The sequence below is a fragment of the Hyaena hyaena genome, unplaced genomic scaffold (genome assembly GCF_003009895.1).
Source record: "Hyaena hyaena isolate Hyena2069 unplaced genomic scaffold, ASM300989v1 scaffold_257, whole genome shotgun sequence".
NCBI classification, from domain to species: Eukaryota; Metazoa; Chordata; class Mammalia; order Carnivora; family Hyaenidae; genus Hyaena; species Hyaena hyaena.
In genome coordinates this window covers 1,966,059-1,991,663 of record NW_024080889.1, presented here as the reverse complement: position 1 = coordinate 1,991,663, position 25,605 = coordinate 1,966,059, and the positions used below count along the sequence as shown (strand labels likewise).

General features: G+C 39.1%; 1 protein-coding gene across 10 annotated transcripts in view; it reads right to left on the bottom strand.

Annotated features, from left to right (window-relative positions):
• Positions 1–25,605, bottom strand: part of LOC120240623 (BEN domain-containing protein 5) — a 1,403,952-nt gene that overhangs the window by 316,938 nt on the left and 1,061,409 nt on the right. For all 10 annotated transcript variants that reach the window (XR_005530669.1, XM_039245389.1, XM_039245392.1 and 7 more), the window contains one exon: positions 13,942–13,981. Coding sequence is in view for 9 of the 10 variants with exons in the window: in XM_039245389.1 (XP_039101320.1) it covers positions 13,942–13,981 (40 nt within the window). In the remaining variant the exon portion in view is untranslated. The remainder of the gene's footprint in view (positions 1–13,941; positions 13,982–25,605) is intronic.

Sequence of the window (25,605 nt, the reverse complement as noted above, 5' to 3'; positions counted from 1 at the left end):
AAACATAAAATCTACCAGAAATGGGTCAGAAAGAAACAAAAAATCTGAACAGACCAATAATGACTAAGGATATCAAAACAGTTATCAACTCCCACCCCCCTCATGTACAGAAGCCACGACTAGATGGTTTCACTGGTGAATTCTGCAGACATTTAAAGAAGAATTACTGCTAATCCTTCTCAAACTCTTGCAATAAATTGAAGAGAAGGATCTTTCCCAAATTCATTTTATGAGGCCAACATTAACCTGATACCAAAGCCAGATAAGGAGACTACAAGAAAAGAGAATAAGAAAATATCCCTAATGAATATATATGTAAGACTTCTCAACAGCATATTAGCCAATGGAATTCAAAAGCACATGAAAAGGATCATATGCCATGATCAAGTGGGATTTATCTCTGGGATGTAAGGATGGTTCAACATATGCAAATCAAAGACATAATATGCCTTATTAATAGACAGAAACAAAATCATATGATCCTCTCAAAAGATGCAGAAAAAAACCTATTTAACAAAATTCAACATCCTTGCATGACGAACACTCTAAAAAATGGGTATAAAAAGAATATACCTCAACATAATAAAGGCCATATATGATAATCCCACAGCTAACATCATACTCAACAGTGAAAGGTTGAAAGATTTTTCTCTAATATGGGGAAGAAGACAAGGGTGCTCACTCTCACCACACATATTCAATATAGTACTGGAAGTCCTAGTCAGAGCGGTTAATAATAAAAAAATAAATAAATAAGAGATCTAAATTGGAAAAGAAGAAATACAACTGTTTGTTTGCAGATAATATGAACTTATATAGGGAAAATCCTAAAGGCTTCACAAAAACAAATTCAGTAAAGTCAGAGAATAGGAAATAGACATACATAAGTCAGTTGCATTTCTATACACCACCAACAAATGATACTAAAGAGAAGCTAAGAAAACAATCCTATTTACAATAACATCAAAACCAATAAAACACTTATGAATAAATTTACCCAAGGAGGTGAAAGATCTGTAGACTATAATCTTTAAGACAGTGATGAAAGAAATTGAAAAAGACACAAGTGCAAAGATATCCTATGCTCATGTACTGAGAAAATTGATATTAGTAAAAGGTCCATACTATTCACTTGGTAGTGAGTCCTATCCCAGCACACAGAGTCTAGCTGTAGAGACCCTGCTGGGCATAGCTCTTTTGATAGAAAGTCTGCTGCAGAATAGATCAATGTTTGCTCTGCTCTCAGACCTCCTAATTCACATATTTGGTTTAACTTAGCCATAGTCATTGCAAAAATTCATGTGATCTTGGGCCATTAGTTAATGTCAGGACCCAATTTTTCTCCCAATTTCATGGATGATGTTTATAGCTCAACTCTCAGCCAATGAGCACAGTAGACTTTCCTGGACACAGATACTTGTTCTAAGTCAAGCTCATAATGATGTAATCACAAAATAAGAAGTAATAGAGATTCTGCTGGGACTTCTGGGTGAGAGTCTTTTGCTTATTCCACCTCTACGGCCATTCTGACTGAGACCACATGTGACCTGAGAAAGGAGTCAAGACCAAGCAAAATGAGTTAAGAGAAGGACAAAAACAGATTGGGTCTTATGAATCCTACATCAAGATGAACAGAAAGGCTGACTTATTTCTGAATTATTTATTCATATGAACCAATTAATTGCCTATTTTTCCCTTAAGCTAATTTAGGTTGTTTCTTTTTAATGTTTTATTATTTATTTTTGAGAGAGAGTGAGCAAGAGTGAGTGGGGCAGGGGCAGAGAGAGAAAGAGAATGAATCTCAAGCAGGTTCCTACTGTTAGCCTGGAGCCCAGCAAGGGCCTCGAAACCACGAACTGTGAGATTATGACCTGAGCTAAAATTAAGAGTTGGACACTTAACCAATGGAGATATCCAGGCATGCCAACCCAATTTAGGCTGTTATTAAAGATACCTACTTATATAGTTCCTGTGCCTTAATTTTACCATTTATACCTTGAATTCCAGTTCGTCTAGGTCTGAGGCCTGCATTCAGCTCCTTCCTGATCTGACTTCCATCATGCAGATCAGCTGAGGTGCCTTTGGATGCCACACCTCCAATTCCCCTCCCCTGATCTCAGCCCACCCACCTGTATGTTCTAAAATGAGGTCCTTGAACCCTTCTCGTTAGCCTTCCCACCTGAGTACTGGGATATGGCATCTGTAACAGATTTCCCAGGACAAAGAGCCTAGGAACATGCCACTCAGTTTGTCTCAGGGACCAGGAAAATAAACAAAACATGTTTCTCCTTGCCTTTAGAGGTTTCCAAAATTATTTTACTTAATGAATTTAATAAACTTTCTGAGTGACATCCAATGTTGTTGTGTTTCATCATGGACATGAGAGATGGAGGTTGGGGAATGGAGGTGGGAAAATGAATTGAAACAAGCTTTCTGGAAAATGAGCTGTAAACTAGACACATTAATTCCTTAAACATATTTGTGCTCCCTGGCCCAGTAATTCTACTTCTAAAGTGTCCAGATAAAAAACTTATATAAAAGAAGTGAAAAGTTTTTTCACAAATAGTTTTGTGGTGAAGTTATTTATAAGAGAAAACATCTGGAAATAACACGAATACATAACAATGGGATGTGGATTTTTATAAACTAGACTATATATAAAAGATGGAAGATACTAGAGGTTTTAAATATAAGTATGCCTTTAAAATGCTCATAAAATGCTCATGGATGTAGTAATTCAATCTGTAGTAATCTATCTTAAGATAATAACCTAAAATGTAGGGGAAAATGTATACACAAAGGTTTATAAATTATTCATAACATCGAGAAACTAGAATTTAAGTTAAATATATAACATTATTGGCATGGGGAAATATTTTTCTTGTAATATTAAGTGAAAAATCAGGATAAAATTTTATATTTTACATGATCTCAACTATGTAAAACAAAATTATACATGCATAGAAAAAAAGGCAAAGAAGTAAATGTGTTAAAATATTAAACAGTGATTGCCTCTGGGAGATAACTGATATTTCATCTTTATAAGTTCTCTGTGTTTTTAAAAATTTGCACCATGGGCATGTGCAATTTTTTTAATAGAGAAAGTTATTATAAAAAGATGGTAAGTATGTAAACTACATAGCAACATGAAGATTGTTTATGAAATAATGTTAAGTGAAAAAAGATGTATATAAAAACGTACCGTGATTGCAATTATGTAAATATGTTTCTGCATATAGACAAGAACTGAAAGAGAAAATGTATAAATAGAATTAGGTTTTGTATTGTGCTAAGGCTGTGGGACTAAGAGTAATTTATTTTTCTTCTTTAAAAATCTCTTTAAAGTTGTTTTAACAACGTGTATGCAATTTTTGAACCAGCCACTCTCTGCATATTCACTGTGCTGCTAACCTTCTGGCAGTGAGGCCAGGAGTCATCTGGCTTGGCTTCACTCCTGGTCCTGGCTACCCTGGACTGGTTCCACAGGCCTCCTGTTGGCTCTAAAAATGGTCAGAGGCACATAACAATGGCTAATTTGGCCTCTCTTCTTTCTTTAGTTTCCAGAGGGGTTGAGTTTATGTCATGGGGGACTTTAATTAAAGACCAAGCTCAAAGTTGTCATGTAATGGTCAGCAGCCCCAGTCTATCACCACTCAACATAGGTACTGCTTCAACAAGGTTAAGAGAGGATTATTTATAAAGAAAAAAAAAAAAGGAAGCTTAGAAGATTTGCAATCCAATCAGAAACAAATCTAGCCATGACCTTTTTTTTTTTTTCCTTGAGCTTTCTACGATGTCTTAGGAAATCAATTGTCTCTTCAGGACATAGCCTAGTTAGTGGGAAAGTCCCAATGACTATGATATTGTGACATTCCGGACTTTCCTCATCACCAGAAAAGTGAGTCAACCTGAATCCCATCTGGGAAAGAAGAGTCCATGGACCAATATTACAATTGAAATGATATTTATATGTAGCAGCAGCAGAAAAGACAAAGGATTTAGGATCAGACAGATCTGAATATGAATCTTGATTCCATCACTTATTAACTGTGCTCAAGCAGGCAGTTCACATAATTATGCTGCTCTTTCATTTCTCATCTTTAAAACAGAAAAGGAGATGCTTGTCTTATGGGATAGTAGGGAAAATTACAAAAAATATATGTAAAGCGCTAACACAGCTCTGGCACTCAGTGCAGTTTTTAGATAGTCCCTAAATACTGTCCTTCTAGTAAATACCATCAAAAAGCTATGAGCATTTGACAAGAGTGTCATGGTAATTCAAGAAGGGGAAAACAGTCTTTTCAATAAATGGTTCTGGGAAAACCAAACACATTCAAAAGATGTAAGCTGGACCCCTACCTCACATCGTATAAAAAAAATAACTCACAAGAGTACATCTTTGTGACCTTAGGTTAGGCAATGTTTTCCAAGATGTATCAAAAGTACAAGTGACAAAAGAAAAAAATAGGTAATTTAATTTCATAACTACTAAATATTTTTTTACTCCAAAGAACATCAAGCAGATGAAAAGACGATCCACTTGAAAAAATATTTGTAAATCATATATCTGATAAAAGACTTTATACTCAGAATATATATTTTAAACCTTTTACTATTCAACAATAAAAAGACAAATATAATTTAATTAAAAATGAGTAAGGAAAAAAAATTTGACTAAGCATTTATCCAAGAAGATATACAAATGGCCAAAAAGCACAAAAAATGTGCTCAACATCATTAGTCATTAGGCACATGCAAATCAAAAACTATGAGATACTACTTCACATCCACTAGGATGATTACAATCAAAAGATAGGTGTGCCTGGGTGGCTCAGTTGATTAAGTGACCAACTCTTGATTTGGGCTCAGGTCATGATCTCACGGTTGTGAGATCAAACCCCGTGTCATGATCTCATGGTCATGAGATCAAGCCCCGCATCAGGCTCAATTCTGGGCATGGAGCCTGCTTAAGATTCTTTCTCTCTCTCTCTCTCTCTCTCTCTCTGCCTTCTCTCACTCATGTGTGCATACTCTTTCTCTCTCACTCTAAAAACAAAAGATAGACAGTAACAACTGTCTTACAGTGCGTCCTACAGTGTGTCCTACAATGTGTCCTATATTGTTGATAAGAATGTAAAATGGTACAGCTACTTTGGAAAATATTTTGGCAGTTTCTCAAAATGTATGTCCTAACATTTACCATATGACCAACAATTCTGTTTCTAAGGTTTGTACCCAAGAGAACTGAACACATATGTCTACACAAAACGTATACACCAATGCCCATGGCAGCATTATTCATAACAGACAAAAAAGGAAATGAATGAAATATAAGAATGTATAAACAAATTGTGATATATCCATAAAATGAAATATTATTTGGCAATAAAAAGGAATCAAGTACTGATACATGCTACAATATGGATGAGCCTGAAAATATTATGCTAAGTGAAATAGCTAGTCAAGAAAGGCCACATATTGTACAATTCCACTTATATGAAATGTCCATAATAGACATATCCATGAGGACAGAAAGTAGATTAGCGGTTTCTAGAGCATGGGGGAAGGCAAATATAGGAAGTGACTGTTAATGGAGTTTCTATTTGGGGTGGTGATAATGTTCTGGAATTAGTGATAATGGTTATACAACTCTGTGAATATACCGAACCCCACTAAATGATGCATTTAAAAGCTAGATCTATGCCATATGAATTATATCTCAATAAAGCTATTATTTTAAAAAAAATCTAAGACCAGCACTTTTAACTTGATAGTGGGAATGTAAAAATCTTTCTGTAGGTGTGATTAAGGAATCGTTGCCAAATATTCTAGTTGTCACTGCAGTCCCCTTTCTTATGGGAAGAGTATACAACTCCACCCTGTTGAATTTATGAGTGGTCATATGACTTGACTTGACCAAGGAAATGTGCGTGAAAGTGACCCCTTCCAAATGTTTTTTAAGAGCAAGTACATGGCTCACTATATTTCTCCCTTTTCCCTCTGCCATGATGACCCATATGGCCAGTCCTGCAATGTCACACATTCACAGGGCACTTATTGTGCACAGTGTTGAATAATTCCAATCACCAACATGTGCAAATCTATCCTGAGAGCTTTCTTTGGTCACTAGAATCTGCTATGTCCATACTTTCTGAGCAGATTGGAAGTCTCAGGGAATTAACACAACCACTTTCACTCTCATTCCTTTGCTCCTCGGAGGGATAACTCTGAGGCTTACTTTACACATTGACATCCAGGTTTCCCCAGTTTGATTAAGTTCCAGTTGCCCTTAGTGGTAGCTTGCTTCTTCTTTTTTCCCCTTAATTTCCTGTATTGCTTCCTTGCCTTCCTACCAAGGTCTCTGGGATTATCTTCCAAATAAACTTCTTGCACTAAAATCTTTGTCTCAAGGTTTTCTTCTTAGAGGACCCAACTAAGATGCCCAGCTATGTTCCAAATAAAGAATGCTTGGTCTGGGTGCCAGAGTAGAGATGATGTAAAGCAGGGGTGCCTGGTGGGCTCAGTCAGTAGAGCATGTGACTCTTAACCTTAGGATTGTAAATTCAAGCCCCACTGGGCGTGGAGCCTACTAAAATAATAATAATAAAATAAAATAAGATTTTAAAAAAGTTGGTATAAAGCAGAGCTGACTCAAATCCATGGGGTATTGTACCAAAAGTGAGAAATAAGCCTTTGTTTTTTTAAGCTTCTGCAATTTTGATGTCATTGTTACTTCACTGTAATGTAGCCTGTCATGACTGTGACCTATGTACACCCTTCCTCAGTAATTCCCATTCTAGGAATTTTTCCTAGAGAAATAATCAGAGATGCATACAAAGGTCTTTATATAAGAATGTTCACTGTGGTGTGATTTATAATTAAATAACTAGGTATAATTTAATATATAATAGAGTTTTAATAAATCATAAATGTAATAGAATGATTTTCATCCATATAAAATTTCCTCTTAGAGAATATTTAATAACATTGAAAATATTCATGCTATATTCAAATAAAACAGTTTATATAGTTTATAAACAGTTTATACAGTATCATCTGAATTTTATTTTTAAAATTACATATGTATATACATGTGCAAAAATAATAGTCTCTCTTCATAGTCTAGTGGTTAGGAGTTTTATTTGGATGAGAAAAATATTTCTTCATACTGCCTTCCTTTTATTGAAAAGGCTATAGGAGAATAAACTTTCCAAAATGTAAAGAAGAAACTATAGCTGGACTTCCGGGTCAAATGGCTAAATAAATTCATGCTTCAATGAGCCCATTCACTCTCATCAAATAGTAATACTAGATGAAAAAGAAATGAAAATATGTATTTGGGCTCTCTTGTGAGAAGACATATTCCCACAAAGCTGAAATGTACAGAAATGTGAAAGGTAAGTTGTCCTGAGGCTACTTGCATGCTGAGATCTGGACATAGAAGCAGGAAGTAGCACTGAAGATTGCCTCCTATGGGATAACAGGAACTAACAGTACTCTGTAAGTTCTGGAGGATCAGAAACAATATCTTCTTCTTTTTTAATGTTTATTTATTTTTGAGTGACAAAGAGTAAGAGAGACAGAGCATGAGCAAGGGAAGGACAGAGAGAGAGGGAGACACAGAATCAGAAGCAGACTCCAGGCTCTGAGCTGTCAGCACAGATGTGGGGCTCAAACTCAGGGACCATGAGATCATGACCTGAGCCAAAGTCAGACACTTAACAAACTGAGCCAAAGTCAGACACTTAACGAACTGAGCCACCCAGGTGCCCCTACATCTTCTGCTTAGAGGTCTGGGGGGGTGGGAGGGGGGGACTCTCATGTCTTGAAAGGAGTCTAGGGAAAAAATAAAAAAGACTGCTGCAGAACTTTCTGGAAGATAGCCCCTGTGCACTGCAGGCCTAGAGAGGAGGTAAGGAATATAGACACAGGAAACAGAAGTAATGCCAAGCTCTTCTGCTGACTTTTTGTCACTGGATCTGATATATCCCCACTATTTACCAGGTGAGAGGTGGGTAGAGTTAACAACAAAAACCACCACACAGGGAGATGTGAGCACAGTAGGGGTTGGGGGGTGGTCGGGGATGAGAAGAGAGAAAACCAGAAAACTTCCTCCTCAAAGTGATCTTACAAATTAAAATTTCCAAATGCATGAGGAAATTAAATGCTAAAAATGATACTAAACAAAATTAACAATTATAACTTGAATTCACTCCAGATGAAACTTATTTTATAGAACAGAGATTTTAAAATAAGCATATTGAGGATGTTCAGAGAAACAAATGAAGGCATTAAAACAGAATAAGAAATTATGAAACAGAATAGGCAGAAATAAAACAAGAACAGGTGGATATGAACAAAATTAGAAATCTTGGAAATTAAAAATATATAGTCATTGAAATATTGAAAAAGACAGGGAAAAAAGTCTAGACTAGACATGGTCAAAAAGTGAATTTATAAATGCAAAGTTACTTGTGGAGAACTCAGAATCACTGCAGTAAGACAAAATGATAAAAATTATGAAAAACCAATTAACAGGCATGGTGGGCCACTTGAGAAAATCCAACAGTCATCTAATAGAAATTCTTGAAGAAGAGAGTCAGAAGAATAAGGGAAAAGCAGTATTTGAAGAGAAACTTTGCCAATAATTTCTGAGAATTAAAGAAAGACATAGATTCTCAGGTAGAAGTATACCCAGATTACCAAGCAGGGTAAATAGAAATAAATTCACACCTATCTACAGCAAAAGAAAAACAAACAAACAAACAAAAAAAACCCACCCAAACTGAAAAACAGAACATTAAGATTTTCAGTCTTGAGCCCTATGAAAAAAAGATAAGTTATCAAAAACAATTAAATAATGGAAAACTTCTCATCAGCAACTATGCATGTCAGAAAGCAATTTTTAAAAATCTTCATAGTACAAAGGAAATTTCTCAAACTAGAATTTATAACTAGACAAACTATTATTCCAGAGAGGAGTCAAAATAAGGACATGCATATATTAAAAGGATTGCCCATGGACTCTCACTAAGATAGCTATTAAAGGATTCACTTTGTGGCGCCTGGGTGGCTCAGTAAGTTTAGCAGCTGATTTTGATTCAGGTCATAATCTCACGGTTCATGAGTTCAAGCCCCATATCAGGTTCCAACTGCTTGGGATTCTCTCTTTCTCTCCCTCTGTTTCTGCAGCTCCCCTACTTGCGTGCATGTGCTCTCGGTCTCTCAAAATAAATAAGTAGTAAACAAAGATTCCCTTTAATAAGGTAACATAGGAAACCTTGATATATAATAAGAAGGTGAACACAAAACTTATAAGCTATGTAGGAAAAGTAAATTAGTTCAGTACCAGTAGTAATTCATTGTTTTTCTTTTTTGCAAAAGTTTAACTTAAAATTTTAAATAATAATAATTAGGTGGAGACAGGGCATTGTTCAATAGGTGGTTAAAGCATTGTTTACATATGGATAATCCATTGTCTCAGCACCATACCACAACTAGTCTTTTTTTTTTTTTTAAGTTTATTTATTTATTTGAATTATCTTTACTGCCAATGTAGGCTCGAGCTCATGACCCCAAGACCAAGAGCTGTACTCTCTACCAGGTAAGCCAGTCAGTTACCCCAACTAGTTTACCTTTTATTCAGCTTATTATGAAGAATAATTTTGTGAAAGGTTATAGATTTGTAAGAAAATACATAATCAAATGTACATCCAAAGGTAATCAGTTAAAGTTAGAGATACAATCAATAGCATCCAAATCTGTAGATGGGATAAAGGGAAAACAAGTAATATATAAAACATAACACCAAAAAAGTCAAGACAAGAGAAAAAAAAGAAATGATAGAAAGTGCAAATATGGTGGTAGATATTTATCCAAATATATCAGTAATTATAATAAATATAAATAGGTTAAATTCACCTGTCAGAATACATGGATTATTAGATTTTATTTTTAAAAAACCATATAACAGTGTTTCTAAAAGATTACCATAAAAGGGAAAAGGAGAAGGATATCTCCCTACTAATTATAAAGATAATATTAAAATTAAGATTTATTATAAATAAGACACTGTGGAATTAATTCAGAGTAGGCATGGGAGACCAATGGAATAATACAGGGACCTCAGAATCAGATTTTGTAAATAGGATAATTTGTATATGACAGACATGTAATTGCTAATAAGTGGGAGAAGGGATACACTAGTTGTTATGGTGCTGAGACAATGGGTTGTCCAAATGTAAACAAAAAAAATTAAATCCCTAAGTCATGTTATACACAAAAATAAGTACTAAATGAGATAAAGACTCAGGTATGACATAAAACTTGACAATTCTTAGAAGTAAATACAGAATAATATGATATCCAGGGAGGGAAAGATTTCTTAAGTCACAAAAGCAAAGCTCATAAAGCAAGAGATTGATAAATTTAACTCCATTGAATTTTTTTTTAATTTGAGACATTTATTTATTGGTGATTGGTCTTTTTTTTTTTTTTTTTTTTACAAATAGTTTATTGTCAAGTTGGTTTCCATATAACACCCAGTGCTCATCCCTCCCCCCGACACCCATGAGTCCTCAGTTTTTTGTCAGCATTCAAGAGTCTCTCATGGTTTGCCTCTCCCCCTTTCCCCCACTATTTCCCCCCTTATTCTCCCCCATGGTCCTCCATTAAGTTCCTCCTAATCCATTGAATTTTTTAAAAATTTTCCATGTAAAAGTACATTATTAATCAAATAAAAAAAAAAACACAAGCCACAGTCTGGAAGAAGATATTTGCAATGCATATAAGTGACAAAGTATTGATATTTAGGATAATAAAGAATTATAAATCAATAAAAAGAAACAACTCAATGGAAAATGGTAAAAGGATATGAAAAGTCAGTTCATCAAAGAAGAAATCAAAGTGGTCAATAAACATTTGAAAAGATACTCAACCCATCAGTAATCAGGGAAACAAATATTATAAAAACAATGGGATATCATTTCACATTTATCATGATGACTGATACTAATTTATAAGTCTGACAATTCCAACTATTGAGGATTTAAGGAAGTGGAAACGTTTATACTTTGCTGTTGGAAGTATGTATTTGTTCAACTACTTAGAAAACAACTGGCCATTATGTAGTAAATTTGAAGATGCACAAAATCAATAATTCCTCTCCTAACTATATGTCCTAGAGAAATTCTCACAGTTATACACAAGGGGTCATGCCCAAAAACACTCTTAGTAACATTGCTTGCCATTGTAAAAAACTGAAAATAGCCTAATTATGATCAGTAAAGTGGGTAAATAAATTGTGATGTAATCATATATGGAATACTATATATCAGTTAAAATGAATGAACCAGCAGTATATGTACTACATGAATCAATCTATACAATATAATAATGAGTAGGGGAAAAGTCACAGAATGCCACTTACAGTGTGACATCACTTAGAGGAATTTGTACAAGAATGCCAGTTGTAGCTATTTTATTCTTATATATATAGATATAGAAAAAATAGAATTTATTATAGTGGTTACCTATAGAGTGAAGGGGAAAAGTTGCAATCAGTAAGAATATAGAAAAGCCTCAACTAGATCTATAAAATTTTCAAATAGGGGACTCTGTGGCATTGATGGCTTAATGTCGATATGATAAAACTAAGGTGTTTGGTGGGGAGGGGGGAGGGCAATAAAGGCTATTCATTATATTTCTATTCTTTTCTGTATATTCAAAATTATTCACAGTAAACAAAATAAGAAGGTAACATAGATTATTAAGGCTTCCAAATTCCCAACCTGCATCTCTAAAAGCTCTTAGTATATGAAGAATGGCGCCATCAGATTGAGCACTGTGTTGAGGATGGTTGAGAAGAGTGTGGACAAGCTAGTACCTCCCACTGACAGCCCCAGAGAGGTAGCAAGTCCACTGCTAGCTGCTACAGCTTCTGGAGATAGGGAATAGGGATGGTTTTAAAAGCAAGAGACAATCAGTAGTAATAGAGGAAAGTGCTTTTGACATCGGATAGAGTTGTCAGATAATACTTGGTCTCATGGTGCTTCCCAACCTTTCCATGTCATGGCATGTATGGATATTTGTCCTGCACATTGGAGTGAGGCTACCACCCTGGAGGCTCCAGCTGCCCAGGTCCTACCTGTGTCCCTGAGAGGTAAGTGGATCAATATCTCATAAGTGCATACTTCACAATAATATCACACAAAGGTAGCCTACTTTCAGTATACCAGTGCCACAATACACCTTTTGGGAAGCTTTGACCCAGGAGATATTTTTTTCACATATAAAAGTAGGTAAAATTATAAACCATTCCAAATTCTGGCAGTGCTTATTATTTTGTAATTTCACAGCTCTTCAAAAGGAGTACACGCAGAGTCACAACTACTCTGCTTGAATTTGCGCAGCAGCTATTAGGAACAGAAAGAACTAGCACAAAAGAACTATAGTAAACAAAGTCTAAAGACATATCAAGAATCCCATCCAATTCATACATCTGCATCATATCAAGATGTAACCAGATGAGACTGGAATGTGGAAGCAGGCAATCTGGGATAGCATATGTGGAGTAGAATAGTACACAATTACAATGGACAGAAACCAAAGTAGGACAAAGATATTCCCTCACCAACACCTTAGTGGGGAGGGATTGTTAGGTCACAGGTCACATGAGTCAGCCACTCCAGCTATGTTAGCCCATGATTTGGAATTTCTGTATGTTAATCATATATGTATTAAATAAACATAGCTCATCTATAAAACAGATTAAACATTTTCCCAACTGCTTAATCTCTGTTCTTGCAAAGTCCCAAATTCAAAAAGCTCTATCAGGTGGAAATACAGTAAGGTCACCTAATCTGGGTAGATCCAACTGACATGTGTAGTCACTGTTTTATACCTCAGTGATTGAGACCAGATGACTAGCCTTTGTGCTAAGATAGTGCCTGCAGAGGGCAGTTTCTCAATCTCTTTGTAAGTGAGCCAGTTGGCACCCAAGTACAGCATGGCAAGCTTGGTGAGAGCCAGAGATACCATGGTATAACCATATTGGATGTCAAGATATTGAAATGCCTCCATATTTGTCAGTAATTAGCCATTTCTAGAGCCCCCAACCCTGCCATGTGACCACTCTGCCACACTTGCCCCTCCCTCACGATCCCATATCCCCCTAGTCCAGTAACCCAAGTGTTAATGTCTAGCACAGCAGGGGTTCACCATGGTTGTTAAATATTTCGAATGGATGAAGATGACCCACCACACCCATTCTTGAATGCTCACTAACCGTGCTGGCATCATCATCCTCTTGGACCCCAAGAAAGCAACAACTTTTGTTGGCTAGTTTTGCCTCAAGTTCCCAAACCAAAATAATATACCTTTCTGGAAAAACTAAACTATTCAACCACTCTCTAGGCTAGATACCCGGCCTAGGGGAAGAAATCCCGTGGCCACAGCTTTGTTGGGGAACTTGGACTTTCCCCTAAAGTGAGACAAGAGTTATTCTGACCATCAGCACAGAATAGCAAACCTAATCACTTTCCCAGACTAGTCTTTCCTCATGAGCCATCCTTCCTCCATTCCATGCCCCTGCCAGGAGCTTCCCTGTTTCCCATGATTTCAAAACTTATTTCTCATGAGTCCAAGACCCTTCCTTGACATTTGAGCCCATTGAGCGATCTGGGGAGAACTTGGCCCTGCAATATGTAGCAACATCAGATTATCAGCCATCTGCAGAGTCAAGAGGAGGCAGCACAGAGCTGGGGGGGTGGCATTCCTGGGGGGGCAGAGAATGGAGGGAGAAGCATTGTTCACGGCGCCAAGAGTTCTGCTGTTCATCCAGGGAGTCAAAGGAGGAAGGCAGGAATTGCACTTGGATAGGCAAACAGGCATCGCTCTGGCAAATAAGAGAAAAGCCAATGCAGAATGGCTGCACCTACTCACCGGGGCTGGTGATTGTCAGGAGGTCAAGTTGCCGCTGTTGCTGCAAAAGAAAACATACTATGAGATCATTAAATTGAGCAAGAGCAAACTGTGCTTAGCAGCTCAGGATGGACACACAAAAGGGATATTCAGATACACAGATCAAGGCATAAGGAGGAGAATATGGTGCTTGCTTACAATTCTGCAGAGAGGCATTGCACCCTAGAGACAAAGTGAATGGATGGCTTTTTTATTCATCCTTGGATGGTCAGAAGTGAGAGCCCTTAGAGGTCTTCCAGTCAAATCTATTTTATACTTTTATACTTAGGGAAAGGCCATGAGCTCATTTCTTCTGTATGAGACGGACTTTGTTCACACTGGCCACGCTGTTTAAGTATCTCATACCTTGGCAATCCTCTTTGCTTGGGTCCTTACATCACTGTCACCCTCCTTATATTCCTTTCTAACCAAGGTACTCCTTGGTTTATTTAATTTGCTCAGCAATGCTATGGCAATTTTAATTACTGATGATGAAACCATTTCTTCTCTAACTGAATCCTCATATCTTTGTACCATATAACAATCATAGCAAATAATATCTGCCTGTCACACTAGTCCATATGGATGAGGCTGCTTATGTTTGCAGGCAACTGGCCCTGGCTACCCCAAGGGCTGAGGAGATCAGTATCTCAGTAGACTTGTCCCACATCACAGCATATCTACAGGGAAGCTTTATCCTGGAGGTTACGGGAACCTGAGGATGGAGAAGTGGGTACTGGAGGTTGCATGTGGGGCAGTGAGCAACTCAAAGACTTAAGTCAGGATTCCTTAAGGCCCAAATGACTTCTTTCTCTTTAGCACACTTGATTTTCCATAACTAGTCCTGGAAATCTGTATTTCTTTTCTCCAAAGGGGACCAAGCAAATGAGAATGATTACTCTAGGCTACAAATTGTAGTAGCTTCTGATTACCTGATATTTTTTCTAATAGATCCTTTGCCATATTTCACCTTATCTTCATTTTCCTCTTTATTTTGTCTCTCTCCAAGAATGGAGAATGGCTTATTGAAATTCTGCTTAAGCAGAAATGAGAAGGCAGCAACATTTTTTTTTTAGTGCCAACTATAGGCCAGGCACAGTACCAGGTGCTTTGATGTGTCATTTCTTTTTATACTCTTGGCAATCCTACAGAGTTGGTATTATACAAAGAAGTGGCATGAAATTCAGAGAGGAAAATTATCTGCCCAAGACCACCTTTTCATTAAATGGGAGGGCCAGGATTAGAATTCAGTCAGTTCTAATGCTGGTTTGAAAGCTCCAAATATGTCAATGTACATAAATCATTATGGTGGTGCCTGATACTTAATAGATACTCAGCAAAAAGGCATTCAGTATTGATATTGTTGTTATTACTATAGACCATGTGACCCTTGGTTTATATAAGTTACCTCTTCCTTTTTCATAGAATTATGGATACTTGGAGCTCAAAGGTCATTGAGTTTGACCTGCTGCAATGGCTCTACCAGTTGTATGAACTGCTTGTTTCATCTTTTCTTGATGGGGAGCTCATTCCTTCTTATCAGTTGGATAACTCCACTTCGAGCAGGGTTAAAAGCTGCTTCCTTATGACATCATCACTGTTTCTAGCTGCCTCAGCCCATGACAAGAGTTTGGACATCTGAAGATCTGTGTCTTCTCTCCAGGCAAAATATGCCTAGTCCATTTGTCCTTTCCTCATGAGACATGGTCTCAAATCTTCTTGCCCTCATGGTCTTTCTCCTCCTCTATTTAACTTTGATCTGTCCCAGTCAAAACCTCTTTAAGATCTCTGTACCCTTTACTTCAATGACTTCTCATGAGCCTGAAAGAAGTCCTCAAGGACTTCTCAATCAACATCACTGTTTTCCTGCCAGCTCATAACTCATTCCAGTTGACATTTTCAAGCAAACAATGCAACACCAAGATGTCACTGACCTACATTGTGAATATACATCCTCGTTCTGAAAAGAAACATACACCTACACACACAGGCGGGAAGGAATGCTGGAGCCAGACTGCCTTCCCTCCCAAACACAGAACCAGGCCAGTAGCACAAGTGGCTCAAGCTGCCTTTGCCAAGGCCAACCTGTGTGGCTCAGCACTCCTCTCATGCATGAGAAAAGAAAACAACACATCCTTATGTTTTTCCATAAGCTTCACTTTGTGATGACTGCTGTTGGTGAAAGATTATTTATCTGAGAAGTGTCTGTTTCCTAATTAAGAGCTATTTCTAAATAGTGACACTGTGTCCAGGGTCCACTGGAGAAAAAAAGGGAAGAAAACATGACTGGAGGCAGACAGACGGGGCCCTCTGTCTTGGCATCTCTGTGGGGTTTGGATAATTTCCTGCATGTCTCTGGCCTCAAACTTCACACCTGTAAAATGAGGGGGAGTGAAACACCTTCAGGGAAAGGTACAGTCAAGTAAAACTAGGTGTTATGCTTGTGGGCTCCCTCTTCTGGTGTAAAGAGTTCCCTGAGAATTCCCATGGCCAGAGCACTGGGCATTGGGGCTTGAAGAGCAGAGTGAGAATGTAAAAGGGACCACATTTTATTTCCCTCTCATATCGCAGTTTTTAGTGGATGTGTGTCTTTCTCACTAGTTGGAGAGCTTCGTAAGGGCCTAGAAGATATATTATTTCGTCCATGGCATACAGTAGCCCTCAGTAAGCTTTTGTTAAATGCAACTGAAGCATTCCTGAAATCCACATTATTCTCTTTTAACCCTCCCCCCATGCCTTTGCTCATGCCATTCTCTCTGCCTGATCTTCCATGACCTTTGATCTTCATGGAGCTCCCCTCTCACTGCTCAAGATGTCCATAAGATCTTCTCTGCATGCCAACTTCCAAACCTAAGCCCCTTCTTTCCTTTCAACAGAATAGTTCACACATTGCTCTTCCAATGCATCTTGTAAAACAAACTTCTGTATCATGCTCTGTTTTAACTGTTTCTTCTGTTTCTCTCCAGAGAGGGAGGTCCTTACTCAAGGGTAAAACTGTCATTCCATCTCTCTATCTCCAGTGCCACCACAAAAGTCTGGAGGGAATGTTTTATGTCATCTGGTTCAAGTGATTCAACTATTCTATCATTCCCTCTACCACAGCCCTGTTAGGTAAGAATTAATCAGCCTGGAAAGTAACCATGCCCCTTCCTCCACAGGACTTTCCCTCTGCCATGTCTTTAGGCTTACTTTGCCTTTATGATTTTGTTCCTACCATCTCCACAGACAGACTGGCTATCCACTTCTTGTGGGAGACATTCCTTCTTTTACTCCCACCCACAGGATCACTGTCTCTCCTAGACCCCAACTGCTCCTACTGTCTGTACTACCCCTGGGGTGATGAATTAAATCTAACCTGGTGACAAGCCCGCTTAACCTACAGTTCACAGACATATGTGTGCACCACCTAGTGGCCCAAGTGGGTAAGTGTAGGCTATTGTTTAACCTGTAGCTCTTAAGATAGGATTGCAAAATCCGCCTGTTCTATATGCAAATAAAAATGAAAAAAAATAAAAATAAAAATCCTTGAAGTGTACCTTCAAGAATCACTGTGCAGTGGGTTTTACTTAAGAAACTGGAATATTCAAATATTCTCTCAAAGTCCTTCAAATATGAAAGGAATGAAATGAAAGATAAATTTTTAATTACTAAATTGTCTGCCTAGTATCATCATTTGCGATTGCCACTGAAAACTGTATGGCATTTGTAAAATTAGGGCACATGATTTGTAGAATTTCATCAATAATGTACAGTGAGTTATATATAGAAGGGGTATATTGGATATAAAGAATTACCAAATTATAATTAGTTATCAACCGAGAGAGATAAGGGTCTTCCATATGGAGAGGCTATATGATCTAACTGCTTAGATGGTAGAATACGCAAGGTTAGCTGGAGGAAATGAAGTCGGCTAGGTGGGCAGCTGATTTGGTAGGTTGATGGGGCGAGCTGGTTGAGAGCTGTTCAGCTGAACCACTAGCCGACCATAAGCCACTATTTCAGGAAGGCAAGGCCTTCGTATGCATGGTAGTGGTAGTGTGTGTGTGTGTGTGTGTGTGTATGTGTGCGTGTGCGCATGCACACTTGTGTGTATGTGTTCATGTGTGTGTGATGTGAGAAATGTGGAAGGAGAATGTTCCTTCTCAGGTGAAGGAATTCCATGCCTACACAGAGGGAAATGTGTCCAGTTGTGCCTGTATGGTATTCTATGAACTTCTGGAGGAGCATGGCATAGACTTAGAAGCTGATGTATAGATTGGCTGTGTATGAACCCTATGTCCAGCCTTCCCTGGTAAAAGTATTGCTTTGTAGACATTCAGCAGAACCCCATTTCTATGCTTAACCACCATGTTGTAAATGCTGAGTCATGACTCGATAAAGATCATGGGGGTTGGAGGTTACAAGGTCAAAAGGAACAATCTCAGCATTTGGTGCAAGCCAGGGATGGCCAGAGTATCTAGAGTGGATGCTTAAAGAACTGTTGACCAGCATACTTGCTCTAAAAGTTTTCTTTATTCCTCCATGCATCCAGTGGAAGCTGTTTTGTTGAACCAATGTCATTCCACCTCTGGTCACAGATGATTCTCTCAAGGGTGGAAATATTAAAAGGTGAGTCAATTAGAAACCTTACCCAGGAATTTTGGATCTATTATGGGTTCTATCATTCTCAGTGAAAACCATTGTTGTCTCAAGTTAAAGAATGTATCTTCAAAAATTTTATAATTATGGGGGGCAACCTGGGTGGCTCAGTGGGTTAAGCGTCCAGCTCTTGGTATCAGTTTGGTCATGATCTTGTGGCTTCATGGGTTCAAGCCCTGCATTGGGCTCTATACTGGCAGTATGGAGTCTGCTTGGGAGTATCTCTTGCCTTTTCTCTCTGCCTCTCCCCCACTTGTGCTTTCTCTGTCTCTCTCAAAATAAACAAACTTGAAAAATTTTGTAATTATGAACACAATATATGCTTATTTTTATCATTTTGCAAATTTTCAGAAAATTGAGAAAGTAAAAATTAATGAGATCCCACCACTGAAAGAGAGCCACAGTTAGCATTTTGGTATACTTTGTCATTTTTCTTGCTTGTGTTTAATTTAATGAGATCATATTTATACATAATACATGAAATGCTTTTTAATTTCATGCAACATTATATTGTTTTGTCCCAGGCTGCATCTTTGTTTTGAAGTATAAGAGTGTAAGTCACATGGATTTCTTGTCATAACGAATATCTTTGCTCTTAAAACTGTGGTTTTGTTTCTAGTCCCTTTTTCAGGGAAGGTGGCATTAATCATCAAGATAATCAGTAAAATATAGTTGGTTATTTTGTTACAAGGAGGCAGTTTGAAAAGCTCAGCAACTGCAGCCTCGTGATGTAGTCAAAGTCCTATGCATATGGGACTCTTCCAGGCAATATCCAATTTGGAAGATGTTCTTTTTTCATATCTGAAGCCCCTCTCACTGCAGTTACAGAAAGTATTTTGTAGAAAGAGTTACAGACTCCAAATGAGACAAAGGTGTGAATCCTAATTCTATCATCGCCAAGCAGTGTTATCCTAGGCCTGTTACTTAAGCTAGCTGGCAATATCATCCATAAAAAGAGTGCAGACAAACTTCCAGTAGCTTAACAGGAAGAAGAAGCTGAGAGAAAGAGATTAAGAATCACTCTGACCATAGGCAAGGGGAGGAAAGACACCAGGCACAGTGGGGAGCACTGTGGTTGACAGCCAGGATTTCTGAGTGCCAGCTCGAGTTCTGGTTGAGACTTTGGGGTTCTCACCATCTGGCCTACAACAGCATCTCAGCTGGTCTCCCTGCTTCAAGTCTGGTCTCTCCCATTCATCTACATTGCAGCTGCACCTGGAGTGAACTTTCTAGAATGCACAGCCTAAAACTCATCAGGCCTCCTACAGGAAAAAGCCTAACCTTTGAACTGTTATTGGACAACTTCCATAACCTGGCTCCTGCCTTCCAGCTCCTGTTCTCTCAGACTCTGAGCTCCAACCACTTCTATTTCTCCAAATTTGCTATGCTAACCCCTCTAGGCTTTTGTACAATAACCCCACACCCAACCTGCTTTGCCTGGCTAATTCCTACTTGTTACCCAGCTGTTCTTTTTTTTTTTTTTTTAAGTTTATTTCTATTTATTTTGAGAAAGATACAGGGAATGAGTCAGGGAGGGGCAGGGAAAGAGGGAGACAGAATCCCAAGCAGGCTCCATGCTGTCAGTGCAGAGCCTGATGTGGGGCTCAAACTCAGGAACTGTGAGATCATGATCTGAGCTGAAATCAAGAGTTAGACGCTCAACTGGCTGAGCCACCCAGATGCCCCCCTACTTGTTACTCAGCTCTTGACTCGCATGCCACCTCTTTTGTAAAGTCTGTCTAGACCTTCCAAAGCTGGACTGGATCTTGACCTTATGCCCCTGAACTTCCCTATCAGAGCATCATCACACTGTATTTCCCTGGCCTATTTACTCCTCTGTCCTCTCCCCTAGTTGTGTGAGTTCCTTGTTCTCTGAAGTCAGGGGCTGTGGCATCATTCCTTCCCTCCTCTCAGGCACTAGTGCAGTATCTAACCAATAGATATTGCTACAGAAATACCTGCTGATCACCTGTTACCAGAATGACAGCGAGACAGGGTCCTACTAAATAGGTCATCAGAAGAGGTCTTTAGTTTTGTTCACCTCTCTCCCAGTAGACACACACACCCACTGGCCCCAGGATTTTTCTCAAAATCCTCTTTCTGCCTTGGGGACCTAGGGATTGGACCACAGGGAATTTGGCCTTCTTCATGTGGATGGGTAATTATGAGACTATGGTTAAAAATGGACTTTTCATTTTGGTCACGAACTGCATTGCAATTACTTCTCAGAATGAGAAAGGGACGTGGTGTTCTGGGAGCTCAGGGCTGGTTTGATGTGTGGGGTTCTGCGTGGTAGAAGAGAATAGTCGCTGATTATGTGTTCTGTTTTGCTTTCTGTGTTTCATGCAGAATAGCTATTTGGGGAAAAGTCAGTCTTTCATGGCATAGACTGGAGATGATTTAAACAAGAGCACCAGTGTCCCTGGGCATGCTCCCATCACTCTATAAGCTGGTCATCCTGGGGAAGACCTGAGGATCAATGCCTTCCAGAAACAGGGGGCACAGGGACACAGACACACATTTAGAATCAGGGCTCAGGCCTCTCCTTTTCCTGCAACCCCACTGCCCTATTTAGTTCCTCTCCTCCCCAGCCATAGTTATTTTCAAGGCATCTAGGGCTCTCACGCCCCCTCCGTGCCCTGCCCCCAGCAAAGCCTGCTCCCTAGAAAAGTATTTCACATGCCGATGGCTTCTGTCTAAACTCGTTGCTTCTGATCTCTTATTCTAGTCTAGCATCTTCACTGGCTGCAGGACTGATGATTCTAAAATTAAATTTCTCCTATCTTAGACTAATTTAATGACCCACATTGTATTTCTGATAAAGAGTAGGTATCTTAAGCGTTGGCATTTGAGGAGGGTGTGAAAAACCTCCATGGATTTTATGTGCTATTTGAAAAAAAATGGTTTTTAAAATTTAATATAAATTTATATTTGAAAAACAAACAAAAAGTTACCTATTATTTTCAGACGATAAAAGTGGGCCTAATCAAGTGTCATATATAGAAGATCAACTCTCACCTTCAAGGGAAGGCAGGAGTGGGGAGAGCCAGTCACCTCTGAGGAAAGGGGACAGGGATTATGAACGTTTGGAAATCACTGTCTCAATGCCCTGAGCTCATGCCCTCATTCCACTGAAGTGGGACACCTGCCTTATATTTGCCTGACCATGCTGCCCACCACTGCCTTCCCTGCTTCCTGACACTGACCCTACCTCCTGAACCTTGGCATGGCCTTCTTTCCACTTCTTCTTATGCTAAACAACTGCTGTGCAACACAGCTTTCCGACAAGAGAACTGTGCATTCACTCTTTGCCCCTTCATTTATTTATTTGTTAATTCAATAAATGTCCATGGAGCATTTACTCTGTGCTAGGCATGTTCCTGAGGTTAGGCAAGAGCGAGTCAGCCTCTGTCTTTCAGAGGCAGCTAACAGTGAAATGGAGAAGACAGACATATTAAGCAGATAATCATGCAATATGAATTAGTTTCAATTACAGTAAGGGCTCCAAATTAAAATATGAGGTAAAGTACTATGACCAGGGTTCAAAGTATCCCTCAAGCCTCACCTGGCCCACTGGCTGATGCCTGGATACCACCCCGAAGTATCCCCAGACCCACCACCTTCTAGGGGAACCTTGGCAGATGCTGAGGCTCAGCCTCCCTTTCGGCACCTACTCCCATGAGGATAACAAAAAATGCATTAGCCTTTTACTCAGGTAGAGAGTGAGCACCACTCATGGTAGAAACAGAATCCCACAAGCAGGGGTTAAATTCAATGGCAAGGAGAGTGGGGTGGCAGACAAAAGCCGGGGCTGCAGTGTGAGATTCCTTCAATAGATTTTGCTGAGTGGTTTCTGCTCCTGGAGCTTCTTGTTATTGGAAAAGCCAGGCATGCTAGTGGCTTTCATCTCCAGGGCAGCTTAAAGGAGCATCTTATTTCAGCCTCTGGTACATGCACAAGGCAGGGCAAGTGGAAATGGAGAGAAGCATATTAAACTACAAAACATTTTGGAAGTAGGATTCATGGCAGTGGTGGCTGAGCACTGACTACGTGCCAGTGCTTGCTGCCTTCTGAGCCAGGTACTGTTACCCTTTTTTTTCTAAATGAAGAAGCATGGTCAGGAGGTTAGGTTACTTGCCCAAGCTCCCAGCTGGTTAAGTGGAAGAGCCTAGATTCAAATGATACTGTTGACCTCTAAAGCCTGTGCTCAGTTGTGAGAGCAGTTAGTTGTGAGAAATGAAGAAAAAAATCTCAGCTGATTCCCAGGTTTGTAGGCAGAGGAATGGTCTGAGAGCTGTGCTGGGTGATGCGGTATAACCGGAACAGTCTCTGCACTCAGGGACTGGTAGAAGTTACACCTGAAGTGGCAGTGACCTTCTGTACTTTTCCTTCATTGTGTTCACAGTTTGAAATTCTACATTTACCTGTGTTTATTATTTGATGAATGTCATTCGCATTACAATCTAGGCTCCATGACAAAAGGACAGGGATTAACTCTCTGGAGAGAATGGACTCTGTCTAAATATGTGCTCCAAGATTACATATGGAAGGGTAGATTAGGTTTTTAAAGAGGGCTGGATAAACAGCTGAAACTCTCACGTCTGCTGGAAAAATGACACATGTCTCATCCTACAACCCCAAACAGTTAAAGGGGGGTTGTGCTAAAGGACCTCACCCCCCCCAGCTCTGAAGGAAAGAACCATGCATCAAGTAACAGCAAGAGGAAGGCTGTTCCAGTCATGACTCAGAAGATTCCCTGCCAGGACAGATTGTTTCTTCCTTACCCTCTGCTCCAGTGATATGGGGCCATGTGGGGACCTGCAAGAACAGACGTGGTATCTAAACTGATAGTGCAGCTGAAGGCTGGAGAGGGTGTATACATAGCAGATAGATCTTGCCCCCCTCCACATAGTGTACCCATGGACCTCACGGCATCCAGGCATCGATTTAATAGTGTCTTGCATGACAGGTGTTTACATACTAGTCTTTTTTTTCTCCCCACCTCCACCTCTCCTCTCTCCATCTCTTACCCCCCTGTCTTCTCCTCCAAGGTCAGGAGCTGCGTATTTCACATATCTTTGTATTCTCCCTGTACCTGCTCTCTGATAGGACCTCAGGAAGTCTGTTGCAGATGTAACATTTTAACTTATTACCAGAGCAAGTTACATGATTAGAAATTCTCTTCATATATTTTGAGTCAGTTACAACTTTCTTTTACAGAATCAAACTTGAGAGTTTAAAAGATATGCCTTTGAAGCCTTCCATTTATATTTTAAAGCTGCAATTACTCTTCACATCCTTAAGGTCACCAGGATGCAGCACAAGTGAGGCTAACTTGTAACATAGCCTCTGGGGTGTCAGAGCAAGGAACTTTGGAAATCACCTAGACCAACTACTTTATTTCAAAGAAAAGTAGACTAAGTCCACAGAGGGAAAGGGAGCAGCTTGAGACCACCTGCCACATTGTTCCGTACTGTTTGCTTGCATGCGTCCTTCAGTAGAATGAAAAAAGGAATCTATGTCTATACCCTAGTGCTCAGAAAAGCACAGATGCCTAGAAAAAACCTGTTAAGGAAAGCAAGGGAGTGGGGTAGGCAAGTGGAGGTAGGGGAGGATTTTGTTAGGAATTTGTTCTCAGTTCCAATGTCATGTTGTTTACTTGCTTGAACTGGTTTTAACTGAGGAGTTATCAAGAGGATGTCCTTTAAGAGGTGGTAACTGAAATGGTCCCTAATGTATAAAAGCTATTTTACTTTTCACTAGGAAAGTGGGGCCAACTTTTAAGAAAAAATAGGACAGGAGCCTGGACTGGCCATGAGGTCCTGACTACCCTCTGTCTCTGGGAGCTAGAGTCTGTTTATGCTTGGCATTTAGTTCATAAGACTTTTGGGTATCTCCTGGAAGCAGCAATTGTTTGTTCTTTACATATTTGGTTATTTAATACATAACACTCATTCCAAAAAAGAATTTGAAGAAGCTTACAATGAAAGAATGCAATGAAATGAAAAACATGTAACTAAAGACATGGAAAAAAAGAAAAATAAGAACAGGATGGTCCTAGGTATGAGGTCATAACTCAGAATTTATATCCTAAGATGCTCTGTTCACTAGCTAGAGGTGGAGTTGGAATTTGGCTCTCAGCTTTTTAGCAATCTTGGCATAATGGAAAACTCAGTTACAAAATACCCAGCATCCTAAGGGAAAAGCAAAAACAAACAAATCAAACCCCCAAATAAAACAGTTGAATTATAGGGGTGCCTGGGTGGCTCAGTTGGTTGAGTGTGTGACTTCGGCTCAGGTCATGATCTCACAGTTCATGGGTACAGGCCCTGCATCAGACTCTGTGCTGACAGCTCAGAGCCTGAAGCCTGCTTTAGATTCTGTGTCTCTTCTCTCTGCTTCCACCCCCACCCCCACTCACACTCTGTCTCTCAAAAATAAATAAACATTTAAAGAAAATTATTTTTAAATAAAACAGTTGAATTATAGAATCTACCTTTCCTGACCTGAGGTCTGAGGGAAATCTTTCCTTAGGATCCTTAGAGTGTTTTGAGGCCTAGTGGGAGATAGGATTTGGCCAGGTCATGCAGTGACATACCAGCAGAGTTGTATTTGGAATTAGCAGATCTGACTCCTGGGATGCTTTTTGAATAAGGACTATGGAGCACAGCCATAGGTGAAATGTGGTGGTTGTGAGAGTCCTGGAGCCATAATAGGAAGTCACACCTCTGTGCCATGGTTATTGGCATATTGAATGTTATTATATTATGGGATATAATATGAAATTCACATCTTTTTTTTTTTTAAGACAAAACACAAGACTGAATAAAACATTCAAGTTTCAGATTTTTGAGAGTATCAAGGTCACTTTTCCCTACTTAGGTAGAAGAATTTGGAGTATCTGATGTCCAAAAAGATCTTATCACACAAGTAAGTGTTCAATAAAGTCCTTTGTTCCCATTCTTCCTCAAGTTTAGCAAGTGGGCAAAGGAGTTCACAGCATTTGGC